The 24,192-nt window shown below is 46.9% G+C and overlaps 2 protein-coding genes across 5 annotated transcripts in view; one reads left to right on the top strand and one right to left on the bottom strand.

Annotated features, from left to right (window-relative positions):
• LOC117967871 (latent-transforming growth factor beta-binding protein 3-like) overlaps positions 1 to 24,192 on the top strand; it is a 59,810-nt gene that overhangs the window by 12,106 nt on the left and 23,512 nt on the right. For all 4 annotated transcript variants that reach the window (XM_059012067.1, XM_059012068.1, XM_059012069.1 and 1 more), the window contains exons 2-5: positions 14,746 to 15,039; positions 16,094 to 16,302; positions 17,410 to 17,515; positions 23,723 to 23,815. In XM_059012067.1, coding sequence (XP_058868050.1) covers positions 14,746 to 15,039; positions 16,094 to 16,302; positions 17,410 to 17,515; positions 23,723 to 23,815 — 702 coding nt within the window. The remainder of the gene's footprint in view (positions 1 to 14,745; positions 15,040 to 16,093; positions 16,303 to 17,409; positions 17,516 to 23,722; positions 23,816 to 24,192) is intronic.
• On the bottom strand, positions 1,905 to 7,827 carry LOC131709462 (uncharacterized). The gene is made up of 2 exons (XM_059012070.1): positions 6,070 to 7,827; positions 1,905 to 2,243 (listed from the first exon to the last, which is right to left on the bottom strand). The coding sequence occupies exons 1-2, from the start codon at positions 7,073 to 7,075 to the stop codon at positions 2,236 to 2,238; spliced, it is 1,014 nt and encodes a 337-aa protein (XP_058868053.1). The 5' UTR covers positions 7,076 to 7,827; the 3' UTR covers positions 1,905 to 2,235.

Raw genomic sequence — 24,192 nt, 5'->3', positions numbered from 1 at the left:
ATATAATGCACATAAGTATGTTACGAAACAGCAATAGTGCACCATGCATTATCAAATACATGCTTTCTTAATTGTAGTAGAGACTAGTCGACTTTGACTATTTTTACCTCTATTCATCAAAGCAGTAGTCATCAAAGCTGCCACCTGCAGGGCTTGTCCTCCAGGGGGCGGTAGCTCACATCCGCTGTGGAGCTCTGGGGTGTAAAGAGGCGGCTGGCTTGAGGATCGGAGGACGACGCTCACCTTCAGTTCTCCTGAGCTGCTGCGGTGAGGGAGCGGAATTGGTCAAAAACAGTGTAAAATATCCAGGCACTCGAAATGATCAAATAGAACCTGATAAATGACATTTAATAGAGAAAAGTGTAAGGTACTGCACGCAGGCAATAAGAATGTGCATTATAAATATCATATGAGAGATACTGAAATTGAAGAAGGAATCTATGAAAAAGGAATTTATGTTGACTCGGAAATGTCTTCATCTAGACAATGTGGGGAAGCTATAAAAAAGGCCAACAAGATGCTCGGATATATTGTGAAAAGTGTTGAATTTAAATCAAGGGAAGTAATGTTAAAACTTTACAATGCATTAGTAAGACCTCACCTAGAATATTGTTTTCAGTTCTGGTCACCTCGTTACAAAAAGGATATTGCTGCTCTAGAAAGAGTGCAAAGAAGAGCGACCAAAATTATCGCGGGTTTAAAAGGCATGTCGTATGCAGACAGGCTAAAAGAATTGAATCTGTTCAGTCTCGAACAAATAAGACTACGTGGTGATCTGATTCAAGCATTCAAAATTCTAAAAGGTATAGACAATGTCAACCCAGGGGACTTCTTTGACCTGAAAAAAAAACAAGGACCGGGGGTCACAAATGGAGATTAGATAAAGGGGCATTGAGAACAGAAAATAGGAGGCACTTTTTTACACAGAGAACTGTGAGGGTCTGGAACCAACTCCCCAGTAATTTTGTTGAAGCTGACACCCTGGGATCCTTCAAGAAGCTGCTTGATGAGATTCTGGGATCAATAAGCTGCTAACACCCAAACGAGCAAGATGGGACAAATGGCCTCCTCTCGTTTGTAAACTTTCTTATGTTCTTATGTTCTTATCCCTTAACATTTGTTGTAGAATGTATAAAATTACACAACAAGCATTGAGAGATGTACCATCGATAACTGTTTCATATTCGGTGGTCCTGAATGAATATTTTTCATTGCGGATCTTTTAATTCAGAAGCTCAGACTATGGCCCTTTTCTTTTGAAGTTTTCTGCACATGCTTTGTCTCTTCGATCATTTAAAACTAGTACTTATGCCACAAGTCACCTCCAGTAACCTGGTTTAACATTCAGTACATTTTGCTCCCATGCGATATTGCGAATACATTTTCATCTCCCAGAATCGTTGGATTTTTTAATTTAAAATGGCAAAGCTGTGGTGAAAAAGTAGACACATTAATTTCTAGCCACGTCACAGCATAACGATCCACAAAAAACGTGGTTTACAGCATATTCATTTCTGAGTGATGGGACTAACATGGGAGAAACCGCAGGTCAGGCTGGCCTCTCCTGGCGATGTACAGTAAAGCTTCGAAATATGGTACATGGTTGATATTTAATGTGATTGTGAACACGCGGTATCCAGACTCATATTGGACGTGTACGACCTTTAAAGGGACATTTTCTCATGACAGAAAAATATGGTTCTTTAATTGATGTCTGTGTCATGTAAAAACTTTTCTGAATGCAATATTGTTTGGAGTGCTGTAGTGCTGTGGAGCAGTTCTGGTTTTTTATTTAGGGTCACAGCGCATACACATCATCGGTTCTCATACAGTGCGGTGTAGTGGATCACATGACCGCTTGCCTTTGCAGACTAGGGGGTTGTTCTAATGTAATGTGTGTGGGAGTGTGGCAAAGTGGGTGGTGAGGGGTAGCTGTGTAGCAGTGATGCGGTGCAGGAGTAATGAGCAGACAACGGTAGTCCAGTGGAAAATAGGCTTTATTTGCCAGCACTGGTCTAGTGCTCAAAATAATAAGCCCGGCAATACACAACGATGTGTAAAGCTCGGGCTGACAAAACACAGGATACAGTCCTGAACAAAAGAAACAAGAACACGGTCACCCGTCTCGGGTGCGTGCAGTCGTGATTGTGGTGAGTGAAAACACAGGACGTTGTGACAGTACGTGAGGAGGTGATCCGGCTTGTGTTCGCCCAGTGCGACAGCTCCGGATATGTTCTAGCTGTCTGGTGATTCGGAAACAAGACAGACAGTTAGTTTTCAGACACTCCAGCGCACAAACACACACACACAGCTCTTTTAGAGCAGAACAGATTTTTAGGTCCTTCTCGGTCCTTGGTTTAACCCAAACGAAGGAAAAGAACAGCGTTACCCCGGCCCCTATATGTAATCCCGCATGATATCTAGGTAAACGGTTGCAGCTGCCTTTTACTTGCAGCTGCCCCTCGTTTACCTGTCAAATCAACACGGTCTTACAACAGAGTCTCGCTTCCTTCCAGGCTGACCCACTTTCCGGTCCCGGAAACGAACTGTCAGGCCAGCCCTTCCAGATACTTCTCCTCCCGTTCTTTAGCGCCCTCACAGGTCGGGAGGAAGATTTATCACCAGAACTCATTGTATTTCTGTCACATATCCCACCGCTCAGAGTGGAGCCGAAGGAACACTCGGCTAAATCTACCTTTCCCATTGCTCCCCCCTCCCGGGAAAAATAATCCGCATTTTGGTGGTCTTTCCCCGCACGGTGTACCATATGGTACATGAAGGGCTGCAATGCCAGATACCACCGAGTTATCCGGGCATTGCTGTCCTTCATTGTGCTTAACCACTTGAGTGGGGCGTGGTCTGTGACAAGATCAAATGAGTGTCCCAGCAGGTAGTATCGTAAAGAGTGAGTAGCCCATTTAATGGCTAAACACTCTTTTTCGACTACGGAGTAGTTGCGTTCCCGAGGTAACATTTTTTTGCTTATGTACAATATCGGGTGTTCTACTCCAGCTACTTTTTGGGACAAGACTGCACCCAACCCTACATCCGAGGCGTCGGTGTGGAGGATGAATCTCTTGGTGAAATCTGGGGTAATAAGAGTGGGGGCCTGGCAAAGTTTACGCTTAATCGTATCAAACGCCCCCTGACACTCAGCTGACCATTTAATTAAATTTGGCGCACTCTTTTTGGTGAGGTCGACTAACGGGTTAACCACTGTGGCGTACTCGGGGATGAAGCGGCGGTAATAACCGGCTAAGCCCAGTAGTGACCTCACCTGAGTCTTGGTTTTGGGGATCGCCGCATCAACCAAAGCCTGGATTTTGGTGACCACAGGTCTCACCCTTCCATTCCCCATTAAAAATCCCAAATATTGAGTCTCTGTCTTGGCAAACGCACATTTCCTCAAGTTAGCTGTCAGCCGGGCTGCCCTTAGAGACTGAAGAACGGCTGCAACCCTAGCCAAATGCTCTCGCCAGGTGGAGCTGTAAATCACCACGTCATCAATATACGCTGCTGCATATTCATGATGTGGGCGTAAAACCTGGTCCATCAGTCTCTGAAAGGCAGCGGGCGCACCATGTAGCCCAAATGGCATGGTTTTAAAGTGGAACAGCCCCTCTGGTGTTGAAAATGCGGTTTTCTCTCTGGAGCTGCGGGTTAGAGGGATTTGCCAGTATCCCTTCGTCAGGTCCAGAGTGGAAATAAACCTCGCTTTTCCCAGTCTGTCTAAAAGTTCGTCGACCCGAGGCATGGGATACGCATCGAACTTGGCAATAGCATTCACCTTTCTGAAATCTACGCAGAAGCGGTTGGTGCCGTCCTTCTTAGCCACTATTACAATAGGACTGCACCACTCGCTCCTGGAAGGTTCAATCACTCCAAGCTCGAGCATATCCCATACCTCTTTGCGAACGCCACTTCGTCGACTTTCCGGGATCCGGTACGGTCTCTCTCGCACTGTGACACCTGGAGGAGAGATAATGTCATATTCAACTAAGTTCGTCCTGCCGGGCACATCAGAAAAAACATCACTGAACTCCTCAATAAGCTTACGCAGCTCTCTTTGCTGATCCGGAACTAATTGTTCCCCCATTGAAATCGCTCTTGTGCTCGGGGTCTCTGGACAGGGACCTAAATCATCCTCCATATTGCCTGGGGCTATAAATAAGACCTCTCTTGCCTGCCAGGGCTTCAACAAATTAATGTGGTAAATTTCACGTTCATTCCGGCGATCGGGCTGTCTAATTTCATAATTTACTTTCCCTATAGCCCGAATCACCTCATACGGCCCCTGCCATTTAGCACACAGTTTTGACTCTGATGAGGGAAGTAGCAGCATTACCTTGTCCCCTGGTCGAAAGGTTCGAATCCGTGCATTTTTGTTATAATGCTGCTCTTGTCGGTGCTGAGCCGATCTGAGGTTGTCTTGGGCCAAACGACCGACCAAATCCAGGCGATCTCTGAGTAGGAGCACATACTTCACCACATTTTTAGACGAGCCTTTGTGCTCCTCCCACCCCTCTCTCAGCAGGTCGAGAATGCCGCGAGGCTGCCGGCCGTACAGGAGCTCAAAGGGGGAGAACCCCGTTGAACTCTGCGGCACTTCTCTCACTGCAAAAAGGAGGTAGGGGAGAAGTGATGCCCAATGTTTTTGCTCTTGTGTTACAAATCGCCTCAGCATCGACTTTAAGGTCTGATTAAAACGTTCCACCAGACCGTCCGATTGTGGATGATAAACGGACGTCCTGATGGGACGTATTTTTAATATTTTGTACACCTGCTGTAACGTATTGGACAAAAAATTAGTTCCGTGATCGGTCAAAATCTCCTTGGGGATCCCTACTCTGGCCATAATCTGTGCTAACTCGGTGGCTATTGCAGCGGCACTAGTGGACCTCAATGGAACTGCCTCCGGGTATCGCGTTGCATAATCCACCACTACTAAAATGTGCGTATACCCGGAGTCAGAAGGTAGCAAAGGGCCGACTATGTCCATTGCAATGCGCTCGAAAGGAGTGGAAATAATCGGCAGTGGGACCAAAGGGGCGGGGCGCACTCGACCCGGCGCTACTCGCTGGCAGTCTGGGCATGTGGCTACATATTTCGACACATCAGTATGAAGACCTACCCAATAGAATCGAGCCAATATCCGTTCCCTCGTCTTCTCGGCTCCGAGGTGCCCCGCAAAAGGGATATCATGCGCCAGCCTCATGACCTCCAGCCGACAAGACGGGGGAACCAACAATTGTGTTACAGGCTGTCCTGTGCCCGCGGCTAGGTTTACCCTATACAGTAATTGCCCCTTGATACTGAAGTGTGGATATACTAGCGCCCCAGCGCCGTCAACATCCTTACCTTCAATGGACCGGACCTGTCCCCAAGCGTGCACCAGTGACGGGTCGTTATGTTGGCCCCACACTAGGTCCGCGCTTGAGTACCACGGGTCCGGTACATCGAGAGGGGCTGGAATAACATCTGCTCTAGTCGGTCCAGTAACCTCGCTCTCTCGGTCACACTGCGTTCCCACTCCCTTCGACTGGCGTTTGTTACCATTGCAGCACTCTCCCACCAGACCCCAGCCTTGTCTCAACAACGCTCCCTCCCATTTTGCGGTCCGTCTCTCCTTATTCGTTTTTCTAGGACGGAAAAGAGGGGAAAACATTTCAGTGTGAAAAGGAAACACATCACCAATCCGTTCCTTTTTTTTTTTCTCTGCCACGTTTACGTGTGTGGCTGAGACTGCCATTTTTTTCATCAATTCTTTGAATTTTGGCCAGTCTCGGCCCAGAATAACTGGGTGTGGCAACCTTTCCGCCACCCCAACTACCAGGTGACGTTTTATCGGTCCTACCGATAAATATACTTTTAATGTGGGGTATGCCGCCGTGTCTCCATGGATACAGGAGATGGCCACCTGACCTCGTGGCCGCCACGACACACCGCCCAGGAGAGCTGTCCTAATCAAGGTTTGCTCACACCCTGTGTCCACTAATGCGTGGGTTTTCACATTCCCTAACACCACATTAATCAGACAAGGCCCCTCCCGACCATTTTCCCCACGCTTACCAGTCTCAGGTGCCCAATTGCACGCGGCCACGTCACACTCCATGGCAGCGGGGCATGACCTGGCCAGATGTCCCGGCTGGTGGCACCTAAAACAGATAGGAGGGACAGAGGGGGCATGGGTTAGAAATCTGTCCCGCTGCTGGTATGGCAACGGGGCAGGGGCAGCACCTCTACCCCAGCTGGGGGCCAACCTTGATCTCCATGGGGGGGAGGCAAGGGGGCCCAATGGGGTCGGTGCTCTGGGAGGTCTGGGTCCCTGGAACGAGGGGGGTGGTGGCGATGATGTTGGAGGAGAGGGAGAGAGAGCGCGGCTGCTCCGAAGGGCAGGGGCGGACAGGATCCCGATCCGGGCAGAGGTCAGGGAGTCCTCAAAATCTTCGGCCAATTTGACCGCCTCCTCCAGGGTGTCGGGGTTGTGGCGCCGTATCCACGCCTGGGTTTCGGCGCCGACCACATGGCAGAACTGTTCTACCACAATGGCTTCCCCCATCTGCTGGACGGTCTTCTTCCCGGGGGTCAGCCAATGCACCATGTGGTCGCACAACCTCTCCGCAACCACCCTGGGGCGTGTCTCCGGGGCTCTCCGGTACTCCCGAAACCGCGCCCGGTGGGTCTCGGTAGTAATGTTGAGTCGGCGGAGGATAGCCTGCTTGACCAGGTCATACTCAGTGGCGTGCTGGTCACTCATGGCCTGGTAAGCTGCCTGAGCCTCCCCAATCAGGCAGGGTCCCAATTGGCTGGCCCAGAACTCCCGCGGCCAAGCCGCCGCGGTAGCCAGCCGCTCGAATGCCACCAAGTACGCCTCCGGGTCATCCTCCGCCGACATCTTCATCGCCCGTGCCTTTGGGGGCGACATCACCGGTGTTGTAGTCGGGGTCGTTACCGCAGCCACGGCCAGTCCTACCCGTTCAATGAGCGCTGTATAGCGCTCCTCCCTCCTTCTCTCCTCTGCGTCCCGTCTGCTCTCCAGTGCCTGCAGCAGCTCCGCCAGCGCGTCGCGGTCCATGGTCCCGTTTCTGACACCACGTGTGGCAAAGTGGGTGGTGAGGGGTAGCTGTGTAGCAGTGATGCGGTGCAGGAGTAATGAGCAGACAACGGTAGTCCAGTGGAAAATAGGCTTTATTTGCCAGCACTGGTCTAGTGCTCAAAATAATAAGCCCGGCAATACACAACGATGTGTAAAGCTCGGGCTGACAAAACACAGGATACAGTCCTGAACAAAAGAAACAAGAACACGGTCACCCGTCTCGGGTGCGTGCAGTCGTGATTGTGGTGAGTGAAAACACAGGACGTTGTGACAGTACGTGAGGAGGTGATCCGGCTTGTGTTCGCCCAGTGCGACAGCTCCGGATATGTTCTAGCTGTCTGGTGATTCGGAAACAAGACAGACAGTTAGTTTTCAGACACTCCAGCGCACAAACACACACACACAGCTCTTTTAGAGCAGAACAGATTTTTAGGTCCTTCTCGGTCCTTGGTTTAACCCAAACGAAGGAAAAGAACAGCGTTACCCCGGCCCCTATATGTAATCCCGCATGATATCTAGGTAAACGGTTGCAGCTGCCTTTTACTTGCAGCTGCCCCTCGTTTACCTGTCAAATCAACACGGTCTTACAACAGAGTCTCGCTTCCTTCCAGGCTGACCCACTTTCCGGTCCCGGAAACGAACTGTCAGGCCAGCCCTTCCAGATACTTCTCCTCCCGTTCTTTAGCGCCCTCACAGGTCGGGAGGAAGATTTATCACCAGAACTCATTGTATTTCTGTCACAGGGAGTCATTAGTTTTGAAATCTGTTTTGTTTGCATGGAGTTAGCAGGGAGCAGGGAGGGGGGCAGAGTGAGGGGGCTCTGAGTCTATTAATCAGAAAGGAGAGAAGTCTGGATTGTTGAGTAACAACTCGAGAATGACATGCATGTAACATTCAGGAAGAGATCGTCACGCTGTACTCCACATCTGTTAAAGAAATAACATTCAGAGACGCTGTGATTCAGACAGTCCTCCTGGGTTTCACTATCCAGTTTGATATATTATACTGTGGCTCCAAACAGGATTCAGACAGTTCCCCTAAGCTGCAGTGCCCGCGGTGTTGTATATTATAGTTGCATTGATTGTATATAAAACAAAGCTCCCTGTCTCCTAATGCATTTTGCCCGTTATTTAATTTCACTCTGGAACTTGCCTCCTATATTAACGCAGTGTGTCCCTGACTGCCAGTTTAGTGGTTCTGCCAAATTCTGTCCGGGCATTGAAGAAAAATAAGATTGAAATCATAGTCACAGCTTAAAACTGTGAGTTGCATTCATTTAAATTGGAAACTCTTTCATCGCTTACCATACACAAACATAAACAAGAAATACACCCCAGAGTTGCAGTTAAAGTCAATGCTGCATTAGTGAAATATCTGATTCTGTATCTAAGCTGTTCTCCACTAGTGTGCAACAACCCTACTCCTACAGTATTACCTGCATCAGACAATGACTTTCACAATGAATACCACAAGCTACCATCGGATCTCTTTCATAGGTTCATAAGGCCAAGTCAGATTGTACTGGATGCAATCAGAACACAAGAAGTACCTTCATTATTACTAAAACAGTATTTAAACTAACATGTACACAGTAAGATATGTGTTGTCTACTCCCATACACGTATATAGAGTTCTACTCTATATCATGGTTCACCTCTCGTCTTAGGTAACCCTGATAAGCATTAATGCAGTAATTGCATGACGTTTCCATTGTGTAGTTAGCATATCTTAGGTAAAGTAATAAGGACTTCTTAAAGTAGTAAGGACTTCTTAAGTCAGCCAGACTGGTCTCCTCTGAGGAGCAACATGAAGAACACGACACAGCACTAATAGCTTGGAAGCCGTTTTTGAAGACAAGGAGCAGCGGTAGAACGCAACAACATCGCCATCGTTTTGGAACAAAGGAGGTCGGAGAGGGGTTCTGATTGGCTTGTCATATCAGAGCTCACACTTCCTTTGAAACGAAGGTGTTAGTGTGGGCAGTCTCTCGCTCTGTCTCGCACACACAGCGCCCAGTGTGGGCAGTCTCTCTCTCTGTCTCACCCACACAGCGCCCAGTGTGGGCAGTCTCTCGCTCTGTCTCACCTACACAGCGCCCAGTGTGGGCAGTCTCTCGCTCTGTCTCACCCACACAGTGCCCAGTGTGGGCAGTCTCTCGCTCTGTCTCACCCACACAGCGCCCAGTGTGGGCAGTCTCTCGCTCTGTCTCGCACACACAGCACCCAGTGTAGGCAGTCTCTCGCTCTGTCTCACTCACACAGCGCCCAGTGTGGGCAATCTCTCGCTCTGTCTCGCAAACACAGTGCCCAGTGTGGGCAGTCTCTCGCTGTCTCACCCACACAGCGCCCAGTGTGGGCAGTCTCTCGCTCTGTCTCACCCACACAGCGCCCAGTGTGGGCAGTCTCTCGCTCTGTCTCGCACACACAGCACCCAGTGTAGGCAGTCTCTCGCTCTGTCTCACTCACACAGCGCCCAGTGTGGGCAATCTCTCGCTCTGTCTCGCAAACACAGTGCCCAGTGTGGGCAGTCTCTCGCTGTCTCACCCACACAGCGTCCAGTGTGGGCAGTCTCTCGCTGTCTCACCCACACAGCGCCCAGTGTGGGCAGTCTCTCGCTCTGTCTTGCACACAGAGGATAGAATGAATTGTCTGTGTTATTATCTCTGAGGAACATGGTGGGAGAGGCAAACCAAATACCACTGCTGTGTTTTATCTTAGATTCAATTGACAATTTAATGTTGTGTGTTTATAAAACTATTTAACAAGGTTTTAACAGCACAGTGTAAAAGTGCTGTTTCATTCAACAGTTGGTACCAAGTGGTGATTAATCATTATTCAAAGAAATAAATCAACAACATTGGTTCATTTAAAATGAACTAATTTGCAACTTGATTTAAGATCCCATCAATGAATGGAGTGTGCATACAATCAGATGCTGATAATGACACACTTCACTTTTATCACCCAAACAACAGTGATCTTACAGATTTGATTTTGCAGGTTGTACAGTGACTGTCGCGGGTCACTTGGATGGTCTGTCTATCTGTGTGGCAAATGCTTCATGCCTTCTGTATGTTTCGTGAAATGTATTAACTGTTGACTGCTTTACATTGTTTCACACAGTAATAAATAAATACCACAAACTTGATATTAACATTAGTTAGAGTATCCGATCCAGTTTGGAACAGGCTGGTTTCATGGCACATTGTCTTTCTATTTTTTTTTCTGGAGAGATATTTATTTTAAAAAAAATGCACTCAGGAAGAGTCATTGTCTGAAAAAGCAAAGCGTTCCAATTTTCCTACCAGGACTCAAACTTGGCTGTGTTCCTTCAATGGGAGGTGAATCACAGAAAAGAGTGCAAGAGACATTTGCCAGTTTTATTGTTGTCAAATCCTATGAAAGAAGAGGAGCTCCAGGGTGTAGAGAGGCGGTTGGCTTGGGGATCGGAGGACGCCTACTGATCTTCAGTTCTCAAGAGCTGTTGTGGGGACATGCTGTGGTGAGGGAGCGGAATTGGTCAAATAAAACATGTTAATTGTGAAGCACGAAATGATGCTTTTTCCCATCATTTTCAAACTGCACATTATTAGATACCAATCAAGGTCTTCAGGCAGCGTGAATTAATACAAAAGCAATCTTGCTTATTTTTAATACTCTTACAACCTTAATGTTAGACAATATACTGATAACAGATTGTTATTATTATTATTTATTTCTTAGCAGATGCCCTTATGCTGGGTGACTTACAAGTTATCACATTATTTTTACATACAATTACCCATTTACACAGTTGGGTTTTTACTGGAGCAATCTTGGTAAAGTACCTTGCTCAACTGTACAGCAGCAGTGTCCCCCACCTGGGATTGAATCCACGACCCTCCGGTCAAGAGTCCAGAGCCCTAACCACTACACACTGCTGCCCGGATAGTGGGAGGGACAGTTTACAGGAGGCTTGGTGGTCCAGTGGTTAAAGAAAAGGGCTTGATACCAGGAGGTCCCCAGTCCTAATCCCGGCTCAGCCACTGACTCACTGTGTGTGACCCTGAGCAAGTCACCGAACCTCCTTGTGCTCAGATGAGTCGTAAAATTAAGGTAATTGGCTCTGCACTAGCAGTTGTTAATGCATGGCTAGTCTCTGTAAGCCGCTTTGGATAAAAGCATCTGCTACATGACTAAATCATAATAATATTGAATGGAAAGAAAACCCTGGTTGCAATCTGATGGGTTAAAAAAAAACAGTTTGACAACTCCCACACAAACTCCAGCAAACTGACACATTGACTCATTCTCAGTGTTTCTCCGCAGTATTCCTCAGCAGCAGGGGCGGGAAGGGAGTATCGGGATCCAGGGAAACAAGCCCAGCTGTGTCCGATTTACTCGCATGGCATCTGCACCGCTTACTTTCTCAGCAAACAATGGCTTTTGTAAAGACGTCACCGCAGAATAGCACGCAGAAATCCAGGGGGGAAACCAGGGGTTTAAAGGAGCGTTAAGGCGTTAAAATCTATTACCTCTTATTACCAATGGTAACATTATCAAATGCTTTTACATGGATTATCTTACTGCTTATTAGCATTAACAACACGGCCCAATCATTTTAGTTGTCCCCTTTAAAGGTGTGCTAAGGGATTAAATCCATTTTTGTCCACATGTTATCACTAGCAGAATTATCACTAGTCACCTTTTTATAGTACGAACCAAGGCTTTAAAATCAATGTGCACGAGCTATGAGTAATTCCCTTTAAGATGTTTCAAGTTCTTCGGTATTCATTAAATGGAATAAAACGTGTAAATTACTCAACACTAAACAAAGTACCACTGAGGCAACGACAATCTCACAGCGTGATGTAAAAGCGGCCACGAGCAAAACAACTTAAACCACTCATATTTTATCAGCGATTGTCATACGTTTTTTTTTTGTTTTGTTTTTTAATACGTTTGATATAAAATGGTTTTGATTTCACTTCGCATGTTTCCGTTTTGACGTAAAAAGTGTGTGTAACTAACTAGAAGCATCTCGCGATGGTGTTTAGTAGATATGTCGACGTACCCTGCTGAGCTCAAACTGTTTAAAAATAAGGATGTAATGGAAAATAAGGATAACCAATAACTGGAAACAATGAATGACAGTGAGTGAGTGAGAGAGAATCAATGTTATACACCCTGTTTATTCTTTATTCTACCTTGGTTTAGGATTAGTCACAAGCCTCAGACACGCTGAATAGTCAGTATTTTGCAATCTAGCCACGCTGTTCCTAACAGTATACATTATATCACATTATGAGTAATCTAACCACTTTGGTTTGCATAACCCAGGCTACTACTTCAGCATGAAAACACCACAGCAGACTTACTGGAAATGGTATGACGGTGAACACTAAACACAGATAAAGAAGGTCAGGACTGTCCATCACTGTCCAGTTCTATCAATTACAGCTCTCTGCAGCTCACAGTAAACAGCGTTAGACATACATACTCCCCTGACTGTATGACTCGCCCCGCACACCACGCGGCCCTGCCTTTACCAGGGGAGACTGGGACCCGAGGCTGATAGTAGGACAGGCCTGCAGAGTACTTGTGCCTCTGCGTACCGAGTACCTGTCTAGACTTATTCAGCCGGTTTTGAAAGGATGTGTAAATTGTAACACTTAGTGTGTGTCCCTGACTGTCTGAACCTCCTATTCAGTACGGAGCCAGTCTCAAAGGGTAACCCTTTACAGAGCGATACTGAAGAAAGTGTGTTTTATTGGGCCGTTCAATCAAACTGGAAAGCTGCTCAAACAAGTCTGCTGCCTCCCCCTGAAACAGAAATTGGAAACAGTATGACAAATAAAAATATACAGCAGAGCCTCAGAGTTACGAACACCAAACTTCCGAGGTGACCGCTCTAGAGTACACCCCACTTTCAGCCGGGAGTGTGCAATCACTCACCCATGCGTGCAATGCACAGATAGGCACTCCTGCAAGAGACGTGCTGGTCATGGAGAAGCAACATTACTGTGCCAACAAATGTATCCAGACAGAGGTGAGGCAGATTTCAAAGCAAGTACGGGTAATTTTACTAGAAACGTTTTAGTTTTAATACAAATCATTTTTTTTTTTCAAGCCAAATTAATGGCTGAGTGAGCTGCGTGATACATTCTGTTTAAAATCAAATAAAAACAAGCACTCCGTTAGCACTACGAGGCAGGGGAGACAGAGGGGAGAGGCAGGTGAGAGACGGGGAGGCAGGGACGACAGGGGAGAGGAAGGGAAGACAGAGGGGAGAGGCAGGAGAGACGGGGAGGCAGGGACGACAGGGGAGAGGAAGGGGAGACAGAGGGGAGAGGCAGGGACGACAGAGGGGAGAGGCAGGGACGACAGGGGAGAGGAAGGGGAGACAGAGGGGAGAGGCAGGGGAGACGGGGAGGCAGGGACGACAGGGGAGAGGAAGGGGAGACAGAGGGGAGAGGCAGGGACGACAGGGGAGAGGAAGGGGAGACAGAGGGGAGAGGCAGGGGAGACGGGGAGGCAGGGACGACAGGGGAGAGGAAGGGGAGACAGAGGGGAGAGGCAGGGGAGGCAGGGACGACGGGAGAGGAAGGGGAGACAGAGGGGAGAGGCAGGGGAGACGGGGAGGCAGTGACAACAGGGGAGAGGAAGGGGAGACAGAGGGGAGAGGCAGGGGAGACGGGGAGGCAGGGACGACAGGGGAGAGGAAGGGGAGACAGAGGGGAGAGGCAGGGGAGACAGAGGGGAGAGGCAGCGGAGACAGAGGGGAGAGGCAGGGGAGACAGAGGAGAGGCAGGGGGAGAGAGGCAGGCCTGTGGTTTCCTGCCCTGCTGCTCCATCATACTGCACTCTCTAAACTAAGACTGTCTGCAATCCTGTGGTTCTGATGGGCTGTGTAAGCAGACACAGGGGTCTCAAACAACACTGCCTGGAACTGTCTCTCTGAAACTAGACAAACAAGAGCAAGGAAACTAAAGAATGTTCTAGACCCGCAGTTAGATAGCACAGCATTGGGATTCAGAGTACTGTTGCTATTCCACGAACGAGGTTTGACATGTTTGTGTATAACTTGGCCCCTTTTGTAGATATCTTTATAAGGACGTTGCCTTTTAAACTTGGCTGTTTTTGTAAATGTGAAATGGATCTGTAAACATCTAAGCTATCACAATTGTCCTTTTTTATTTTGGGAGAATGCAGAATCAGTTTCACCATTTCTTAACTGGAATTGGAGCTGATATTTTAGAGACATTAATAATTGTTCTGATTGTTCAACTGCTTTCATTTGAAGCCAATTTAAGTGACTTACAAACGGCGTAAAATGAAGCAATCTCTTGCCACTGCGAGAAGCTTGTTTTAAAAGAACACTACTAATTAGAATTTTGATCAGCAATGTTTTAGAATTGATTAAAAGAGAACGGGGAATGGAATTGGGAAATTAATTGAAAAATTGGAGAGGAGGAATGTCCCGTTTTCAACTGTTTTTATTTTATTTTTTTTAATGTTTTTTTATTGTTATTATTTATTGATATTGTTATTATTATAATTATGCATTGTTATTTTGTAGTTGTTGCTGTTTCTTGATACTGCAGACTCCCTGCACCAGTTTTGATTCTCCACTCTTACGCCCTCCCTCCCTCTCTCTCTGTCTCCCCCTAGTGGTGTGCCCTCTCACCTGCATGAACGGAGGCCAGTGCAGCTCCCGCAGTCACTGCCTGTGTCCCCCGGAGTTCAGCGGACGCTTCTGCCAGTACAGTCGGCAGCCCCATGGAGGGGGAGGTGCGAAGGGAGAGCAGGCAGCCAGTAAGCACCCTGTCTACACCCTGCACCTGCTCCCAGACCCCCAGAGCCCTGGGGAGCCCCCCGGGGCAGGCAGGCCACTCGCTCAAACCCACTCCAGCTTCACTGTACCCCTGGGGCCCGGCGCAGGGGCCAGCCAGCACTCCTCGGAAGGTAAGCAGTATCCGGATTCCTCAACACGCTGTCATACGCTCCTCCAAACACCAGGGGGCGGTGACGCAGACAATGAACCGAATTGTGGAACTGTCATTTGCTGCAGTTAAATTCTTTCTTTCTCTTTCTCTCTTTTTCTGCCTTCTTTTCTCTAACTTCCTCATCATCTCCCTCCTTTCTCTTTTGTTTCTCCCTGTCGCTTTTCTCTCATCTCTCCTTCATCGTCTCTCTTCCTTATCTCCTCCATCCATCTTTCTGCTATTACTCCTCATATCTCTCCCTTCCATCCTTTTCAATCCCTCTCTCCCCTCTCCCTCTGTCCTCACTTCCATCTCCCTCTCCCCTCTCCCTCTCCCCTCTCCCTTTCTCTCACCCTCTCCCTCTCCCCTCTCCCTCCCTTTCTCTCACCCTCTCCCCTCTCCTCTCCCCTCTCCCTCTCCCCTTTCCATCCCTTTCTCTCACTCTCTCCCCTCTCCTCTCCCCTCTCCCTCGCCCCTCTCCCTCCCTTTCTCTCACCCTCTCCCTCTGTCCTCACTCCCCTCTCCCTCTCCCCTCTCCCTCCCTTTCTCTCACCCTCTCCCCTCTCCTCTCCCCTCTCCCTCGCCCCTCTCCCTCCCTTTCTCTCACCCTCTCCCTCTGTCCTCACTCCCATTTCCCTCTCCCCTCTCCCTTTCTCTCACCCTATCCCCTCTGTCCTCACTCCCCTCTCCCTCTCCCCTCACCCTCCCTTTCTCTCACCCTCTCCCCTCTGTCCTCACTCCCCTCTCCCTCTCCCCTCTCCCTCCCTTTCTCTCACCCTCTCCCCTCTCCTCTCTCCTCTCCCTCGCCCCTCTCCCTCCCTTTCTCTCACCCTCTCCCTCTGTCCTCACTCCCATTTCCCTCTCCCCTCTCCCTTTCTCTCACCCTCTCCCCTCTGTCCTCACTCCCTTCTCCCTCTCCCCTCTCCCTCCCTTTCTCTCACCCTCTCCCCTCTGTCCTCATTCCCCTCTCCCTATCCCCTCTCCCTCCCTTTCTCTCACCCTCACCCTCTCCTCTCTCCTCTCCCCCTCTCCAGTACAGGTCCAGCACCCTGTGGTCAATGTGCGGGTTCACCACTCCCCCGAGACCTCAGTTCAGATCTATCGCATCGACGAAGCCGAAGGGGGGCAGGGCAAGAACCCGCAGCCTAGCAACAAGCCCCCCCACCGCGGGCAGCCCCGCCTCTCTCCACAGACTCAGAAACCTCGCGGCCGCTGTTTCCAGGAGACCGTGCCGAAGCAGGCAGTGAGTAGAGACCTGCGTTCTCATTGTTTAACTCTCAGCACGACACAGAGCTGGCCTGCCTTTCTTTATTGAAAGAGCGTTTTTAAAGAGCCATTTAAAATGCAGTACAGCTACGGACAAAAGTTTAGCATCATCTAGAATTTTAGAATTGAGACATAATTAAAATATATACTGTATATATATATATATATATATATATATATATATATATATATATATATATATATATATGAACATAATTAATTAAGATTTAACCAGACTGCACATAGATACAGTATGTCAGTGCTCATAAAATAAAAGTCATTTTAAAACTTACATTTAAACTGTAATTGTGGTCTTTTCACATCCATTAGACCCTTATAAAAATGTCCCACAGTAAAAGTATAGCTAAGCATTGTAAAGCACAGAGGTCTGGGTAAAGCATAGGGAAGCATTGTAAAGCACAGGGAGGTATGGTAAAGCATAGGCAAGCATTGTAAAGCACAGAGAGGGATGGTAAAGCATAAGGAAGCATTGTAAAGCACAGAGAGGTATGATAAAGCATAGGGAAGCATTGTAAAGCACAGAGATGGATGGTAAAGCATAGGCAAGCATCGTAAAGCACAGAGAGGTATGATAAAGCATAGGGAAGCATTGTAAAGCACAGAGAGGGATGGTAAAGCATAGGGAAGCATTGTAAAGCACAGAGAGGGATGGTAAAGCATAGGGAAGCATTGTAAAGCACAGAGAGGGATGGTAAAGCATAGGGAAGCATTGTAAAGCACAGAGAGGTATGATAAAGCATAGGGAAGCATTGTAAAGCACAGAGAGGGATGGTAAAGCATAGGGAAGCATTGTAAAGCACAGAGAGGGATGGTAAAGCATAGGGAAGCATTGTAAAGCACAGAGAGGGATGGTAAAGCATAGGGAAGCATTGTAAAGCACAGAGAGGGATGGTAAAGCATAGGGAAGCATTGTAAAGCACAGAGAGGTATGATAAAGCATATTTAACAACTGCCAATTTATAGTGGTAAACTTTTATAAGGGCTGCAATAGTAAAGACTGGATTTCCTCTGCTAAAAGCCCTGTTGTTATACTGCCCTCTGGTGTGTGTCTCTGTCCTTGCAGTGCAGCAGTAACCCTCTCCCCGGGCTGACCAATCAGGAGGACTGCTGTGGCAGTGTGGGGAACTCCTGGGGGCAGAACAAGTGCCACAAGTGTCCCAAACTGCAGTGTAAGTAGAGCCACCACTGGAGGCGACTATAGTCCAGTTCAGATGCTGTGTCTGTTTGAATATACCAATGAAGAGCAACCAGGGTAAGAGGAATGCACTATGAAGAGAGGCTGAAAGAACTGAATCGATTTAGTCTGGAACAAAAAAGAATTAGGAGGTGCTTGATTGGTTTGTGATATTAAATGAACCCAAACAAGCCTATCACTCAGTGTGCTAATTTCACAACAAGAAAAGCTGTCCTTCCTTTACAATTGAATGTCAATTAGCGTCCGCACTGAGTGATTTTAAAGTTGTTTGGGAGGACATTTGTCTTCTCGTCTGGTGTCCTGAAATTAGCAAAAGCAATGGATTCAGCACATACACTTTACCTTTCCTTAGAGGTAACCACGGACAGCATCACACGAGACTTCCGTAGAGCGTTCACCCATCGCTGATCTCCAGAGAGCGAGGCGCTCTGTCGGAGTTACAAAAGACAAAAACCCAGACATCGCGGAGGCAGGAGTCTTTAAACTCCGAAAGAAGTAAGGGTTGGGGGGGCTTGATTTCCGAAGGTCAAGCTGCAAAGCGTGGAGGCTCCTTCGTCTCTTGGGTGGTAACGCATCACCAGCTTACAAACCAACTCAAGTAAGCCCAGACGCTGGACAAAAAACATGAGGCGGCAAGTTCATAAAGAACTGTACCCTCCTCCCCCTTGTCATTCTCCATGGACGAGGTAGACAAGGGCCTCGCCGACACAAGATCGGGCAAAGCAGTAGGCCTGGATGGTGTTTACATGGAGTTCCTCAAGAAGCTGGGCCCGAAGGAGCACGGATGGCTGACGGAACTTTTCACAAACATCCATGCATCCACCTTCATCCCGCAGGAGAGGAAGGCCGTCAGGATCATCGGCATCCTGAAGCCGGGAAAAAGACGTCTCCGACCCAAAGCGCTACTGGACAGTTTCGCTCCTCAGCACTTGTTCAAAGCTGATGGAGCGGATTCTCCTGGAAAGGTTGAACCCAATCCTTGAGGAAGTGATCCCCAGGGAGCAGGCAAGGTTCCTTTCGAGCCGGTCGAAACTGTTACGACTAGGTGCTGGCTTTGACCAGCCACGTTGAGGCTGGATACCGGAAGAAATTAAAAACAGCGGCACCGTTCATCAACTTTTTGTCCACCTACAATACCGTGTAGCGGAACGGTCTCCTGCTGAAGCTGAAAAATGTCATCCCATGCTGCCCCACAATCCGCCTGATCACCGCAATGCTGAGCAACCGAACTTTCACCGTGCACCTTGGTGACCGAAAGAGCCACACGTGGAGGTTGAATATCGGGCTCCCACAAGGGTCCATCCACGCACCGGCCTTTCAACATCTACACCAGCGACATCCCATCAACAATGTCTCGCAAATATCATTTATATGGACGACATTGCGCTGACAACTCAAGCCTCCACACTCGAAGAAGCGGAGAGAACCCTGGAGGCGGACATTGACGGTACTTGAAGTAAAGCGTGGCGCTTGAAACCCAATGCAGGGAAGACATCAGTGTCCTCCTTCCATTTGAGCAACACCGAAGCCTTGAGGCCGCTCAAGGTCAAATTCTGTAGAGTCCCCCTTAACCATGACCACAAACCCTGATACCTCAGAGTCACCCTCGACCGGAATCTCAGCTATCGCCATCACCTCAAAGCCACCAGCAAGAAGACGAAATCCACAATCAACATCGTGCAAGAGCTGGCAGGGACGTGGGGATGTGATGCTGGGACCCTTCGGACATCACCGCAGGCCTTGGTCTATTCTACGGCAGAGTACTGCTCGGCTGTTTGGTGCCACAGCTCTCACACTGGGCTCGTTGATACCCAAATCAACATTGCTCTGCGTGTGGGAAGTGGATCCCTAAAATCTACACCGCTGTCGTGGCTGCCAGTGCTCACGAATATCCCGCCATCGAACATCCGACTGGACTCTGCAACACTTGGGGAGTGTAAGAAGATCTCGGAAAATCCAGATCTCCCTTTGCACATCAACATCAAATCACCACCACCCCGCCACTGTGCCGCCAATGTGCGTGATGTGGTAAAACTGGGTTGTCCCAAACAAGGACCTCATGGAAGATCCGCCAAAGGAACAGCCTAGTTTCTCCTTGCCCAGACGACAGTGGAGTGCTCTGAACCACATCCAAACAACGCATGGGAGGTGTGGATATCTCTTCCACAAATGGAAGATCAAGGACTCAGCAAGCTCCCAATGCGGTGAGGTGCAAACCATCTGGGAGATGTATTTTTTATTAACGAGTTTAATCAGAGGTTAAATCTTGCCCAGGACTACAATCCCACAATTCACTGCAGAGATGACTACTTTGCTAAGGGAACCGGCAAAGTGAAAATAAGCTAGCCATTTTGATAAGAGCTTTGAAGCAGACTTTTAAGTTAGGTGTAAAAAGTTGTCAGGATGTTAACAATTAAAGGAAAAATGACAGGTACATTATTTAAACAGTGGGGATGTGGAACGCTGTATTTTTCAGAACCCCACTACTAACCTTTTAAATCACACTGTCAGATTGTTTGTGATTGGTGTTCAATAATCGTGCAGAGCAGGGAGTGAGGAGACTCTGTTTTGTGTTGCGTAATTAACAGTTTTTATTCTATCCTAATGAATGCCTAACAACTTAAACAATGCTATAGCAGTGTACTGGATGTTAAACTGCAATGCCGCTGTAATTCTTGTGATCTGCAATGTGATTGTACGGAGCCCAGTTTGCAGCTGCAGTGCACTTCACTACAGTTTTATGGTCTAGGTTTTGGCAGGTCGAGGGGAACTTCTGATTTCAAATCCTGTTTCAGGAACAACGCGGTCACTGTCTGAGTGGAGGGTATCGGATCGCATTCTGGAACCAGGAACGTATCCACTGCTAGAGCATTTAAGTCAGAGAAACAGTTTTCCCTTTTTTTTGGCAGCTTTTCGTTCTTGAGTTCTTCACACGGTGGTGTTACCAAATTCCCTCATCTCAGGAATTCGGAAGAGTGAACGACACATCAAGACTTTGCAGCTAATGCCTCATCTCTAGCATACAGCATTCCATGATTTAACAGTGCAGAATGTCCACCTTAATAAAGAGTGGAGTTTTTACCCAAAGACATACAAACTTTCCACTGTTTTCATTCTGTAAAAAGGAATCTGAAGTGTGTGAGTACAGTTGAGCACCGTGACTTATATCAGTGGTATGTACAGAATGCTGTGGAACAGCAAGGACCTGTTTCATCACGATTGGATGAGCACAGTTGGTTTTCCACATACAGTCACCACTCAGATATCTGTTTCTGTTATCAATCACGTTTTACCGCCCTTGTATTAAGAATGAAATCAATCCCCATTATATATATATATAAAACAAATTAATGTGCTTACCCGTCACACGCGATTTCTGACTCCTTCACCAGTTTTCTGATACAAAGCCCATCTCTTAAATGTTACAATTTATTTGAATATCCGTCACAGCACATGTTTAAAATTTCATATAAAATTCTCTATAATGCCAAATCAGTCTGTCTTTATTGTGCAGTTACACAGCGCTTCCTCCAGTTTCACTTGACGAAAATGCAGCCAAAAGAAAGCAAACGAGACAAGCTAGGGTAATGTAACAGTTAATCATTAAACAGTTTTAGATACTGTAATGTATTTTTATTTTTTAATCTGTGATCTTTAGTTGTTTTTGTGCATTTTCGTTTGCAAGTGAACTGTGACATTAGCCTAATCGAGCACTATATTCTGCAATTTTGAATACTGACTTTGGATACTGTTTTAATTCTGGAAACTGTCTTTTTTAGTTTTTTTTAATATCTTTTGCTAAATTGCATTGCCTTTTACGTTTTAAGCAGTTCTGTGCATGGATAACATTTAGATTTCATTTTGCTGTTGGGTCGTTAATGGGGAATTCTACATACTGCTACAATACGCATCAGATTTAAAAGTATGTCCTGTATTACAGTCCACGTGTCCACAGTCGTCTCTTTTGGCAAGTGATATTTTCATATCATTCTGAATTAAAATACTACTTCTGTTGAAAATATAGTACAGTGCCAACAAAACCCATGCAGTACATCTAAATGGAAGCCTACTTATTTTAAAACACTGTCCTTTCAAATATGTATTTTTGATATTGTTTTGTGTTCCCTGGAAAACGGACAAGGGTTGGAACGGGCAACAATGAAATAGTTTGTGCCACACAGGTTTAACCGTCACTGAAGTCGGATATGCTGACTGTAAATACAAACATATAAAACAGACGGAGAGCCCTGCAAACATCCCCACAGTCTGATAATCTCAATAACTTCTGCTAATGATCAAGTTTCATGACAGCTGGATGAGCGCTTCTCCATATATTATTATTATTATTTGTTTATTTAGCAGACGCCTTTATCCAAGGCGACTTACAGAGACTAGGGTGTGTGAACTATGCATCAGCTGCAGAGTCACTTACAACTACGTCTCACCCGAAAGACGGAGCACAAGGAGGTCAAGTGACTTGCTCAGGGTCACACAATGAGTCAGTGGCTGAGGTGGGATTTGAACCGGGGACCTCCTGGTTACAAGCCCATTTCTTTAACCACTGGACCACACAGCCTCCTCTATTACAACACCAAGGTGAGCCTGTTCTAGTTCTTAACCCCCCATATTTGAATCCTACATTTCTGTGACCAGCGTGTCACACTTTCCATGCATTTCAGTGCATTTCAAACTCTCCAGCGACCAGGGCTTGGCGTGTGGATAGCGTGTCCTTTTCTGCTTGGCGTGTCTGTTTTTTCTCTCTCTAATATCTTTGGCAGAATTCGGCTCCACATTTTTTCTGATCGGGAGACAAAAAAAAAAAAGGGTGTTTTTTTTCCAAACAGCAGAATGGAAATTCTTCTCCCCCCCCCCCTCGCTTCTTCCCAGACTGCAGTCCTGACTGTTTTTCTTGTGAAACTGGAGCCAGATCTCTTCACAACATGGACATTTCAAAGCTTCGGAAGCTGCTGTGTTTTCTCAACCATTTTCACAGTAGGGGGAGTTTGGTTAACACATGAAATATGAACGCCCATCCCAGTTTAATAGATTCAAGTCATACCTTACTCGGTATAAGTAGCAAAGCAATTTAAGACATAATTAAATACCCTTCAGATTAGATACAGCACACTTCGTATTGATCGTTTACCAGGCGTCTGTCTGTGTGTCACGCTTTCTACTTATCTAGAGAACCCTTCCTTTTAAATTACTAGTTACAATTCCAAATAGTTTCTTCTCAGGCACAGTTTGCATTTTACAGAGATATTGCTTTGGGTTTGGTCAGGCTGCAGCTGGAAATATTCTTTGAAGATCCAGCTAACGAACCCACTCCCTCCCTCCTGTTTTCTAGCAGGATGATCTGAAAAGCGCGGTCGTGTGACGTGTAGGGTTTGACTTGCACTGTTGAAGCGCTTTCTGGTTTTGTAATGCGTTAGCCGTAGTGCTTTATTTTTTCACATAAAATGTGATCCATTACCACATTTCTATCTGAAAAAGGAATCATTACAGTTCCAAGTTACTGAAAGATGTAATCAGATTACAGTAACGGATTACATGTATTGTCTTACTCCCCAACACTGCCAGAGAACCACTTGTACAATGTGGGGAAGCTTGCTCAGGACTTTTTTTTTTCTTTTTTTTTGTTTACTATTCCTCATAATCTGATTGTATTTTTCAGTGGTCATTTTAGAAATGCCCAAAATACTGTTATAAATCGTATTTGTTTTGAGACGGGTTCTCTATTAAAAATCATGAAACGAGTTAATTGTGCAACAAGTTTCAGAGTCTTTCACTTAAAGTGGTAACTTTCCTGCAGCTGCATTAACAGTTTCTGACCAAAGAGGGCAGAGGTGAGCAATCATGTGTTACGACCCGCCTTATTGGAACAATTATCCAATCAGACCAAGATGTCATGTTTACTAGCCAATCAGAAACACTTAAAGGACAAGATCACAACAGGTCCTTCTGATTCGCTGTAAGCAGGTTAAATATGAACTCTCTAGGTCCTTATTGGAGAATTGTCCTGTAAAAGGCAGGCTTACACGTGCTTGCCATCCAATTGGGCTCAGAGCTTGTTTAGCTCCACCCCCTCAGTCAGGCTCTGTTTCATGCAGCTGACTTTTCATTTTTCAGACTGATCAGTTAGCATGTCTCCTGACCAGGTTTATATTCTATCCTGTTCCAGACACTGGTGTCCAAAAGACGGGACCCATCCTGGGTGAGTTTGGGCCCAACTGTCCTCAAGGATACAAGAGACTGAACGCTACGCATTGCCAAGGTAACTGCGTCGAATTCTCATCAGGATTTACCAGGTTGACTAACTCTTGTTCTATAGCAACCCGCTTCTGAAAAGACTCCTAAAAGCTGAATTCATGCAAGTTTTAGAAATGACCACTAGAGGGCAGTAGCTTCTGCCCTCTATAACACTGCATCAGCTGCAAGTTAGTAAATGGAATCTCCATCCAGCCGTAGAGTGTTAGAAATGACACGGAATTTGGCAGTAAAATTAAGCATGGTAAAAAAAAACTGAAAAATAGACATGGGATGATAAAGAGGTAAGAAATGAAATATTAGGTATAAAAGCATCCATGTAAAGTACATGGAGCTGAGCGATCATTCCAGTACGTGTGTATTGCTGATGCTCTGGAAGGCTCA

This window comes from Acipenser ruthenus, chromosome 43, assembly GCF_902713425.1.
Source record: "Acipenser ruthenus chromosome 43, fAciRut3.2 maternal haplotype, whole genome shotgun sequence".
Taxonomy (NCBI): Eukaryota; Metazoa; Chordata; class Actinopteri; order Acipenseriformes; family Acipenseridae; genus Acipenser; species Acipenser ruthenus.
The sequence above is the reverse complement of the archived record's forward strand: the minus strand, read 5'-3'. Positions and strand labels throughout refer to the sequence as shown.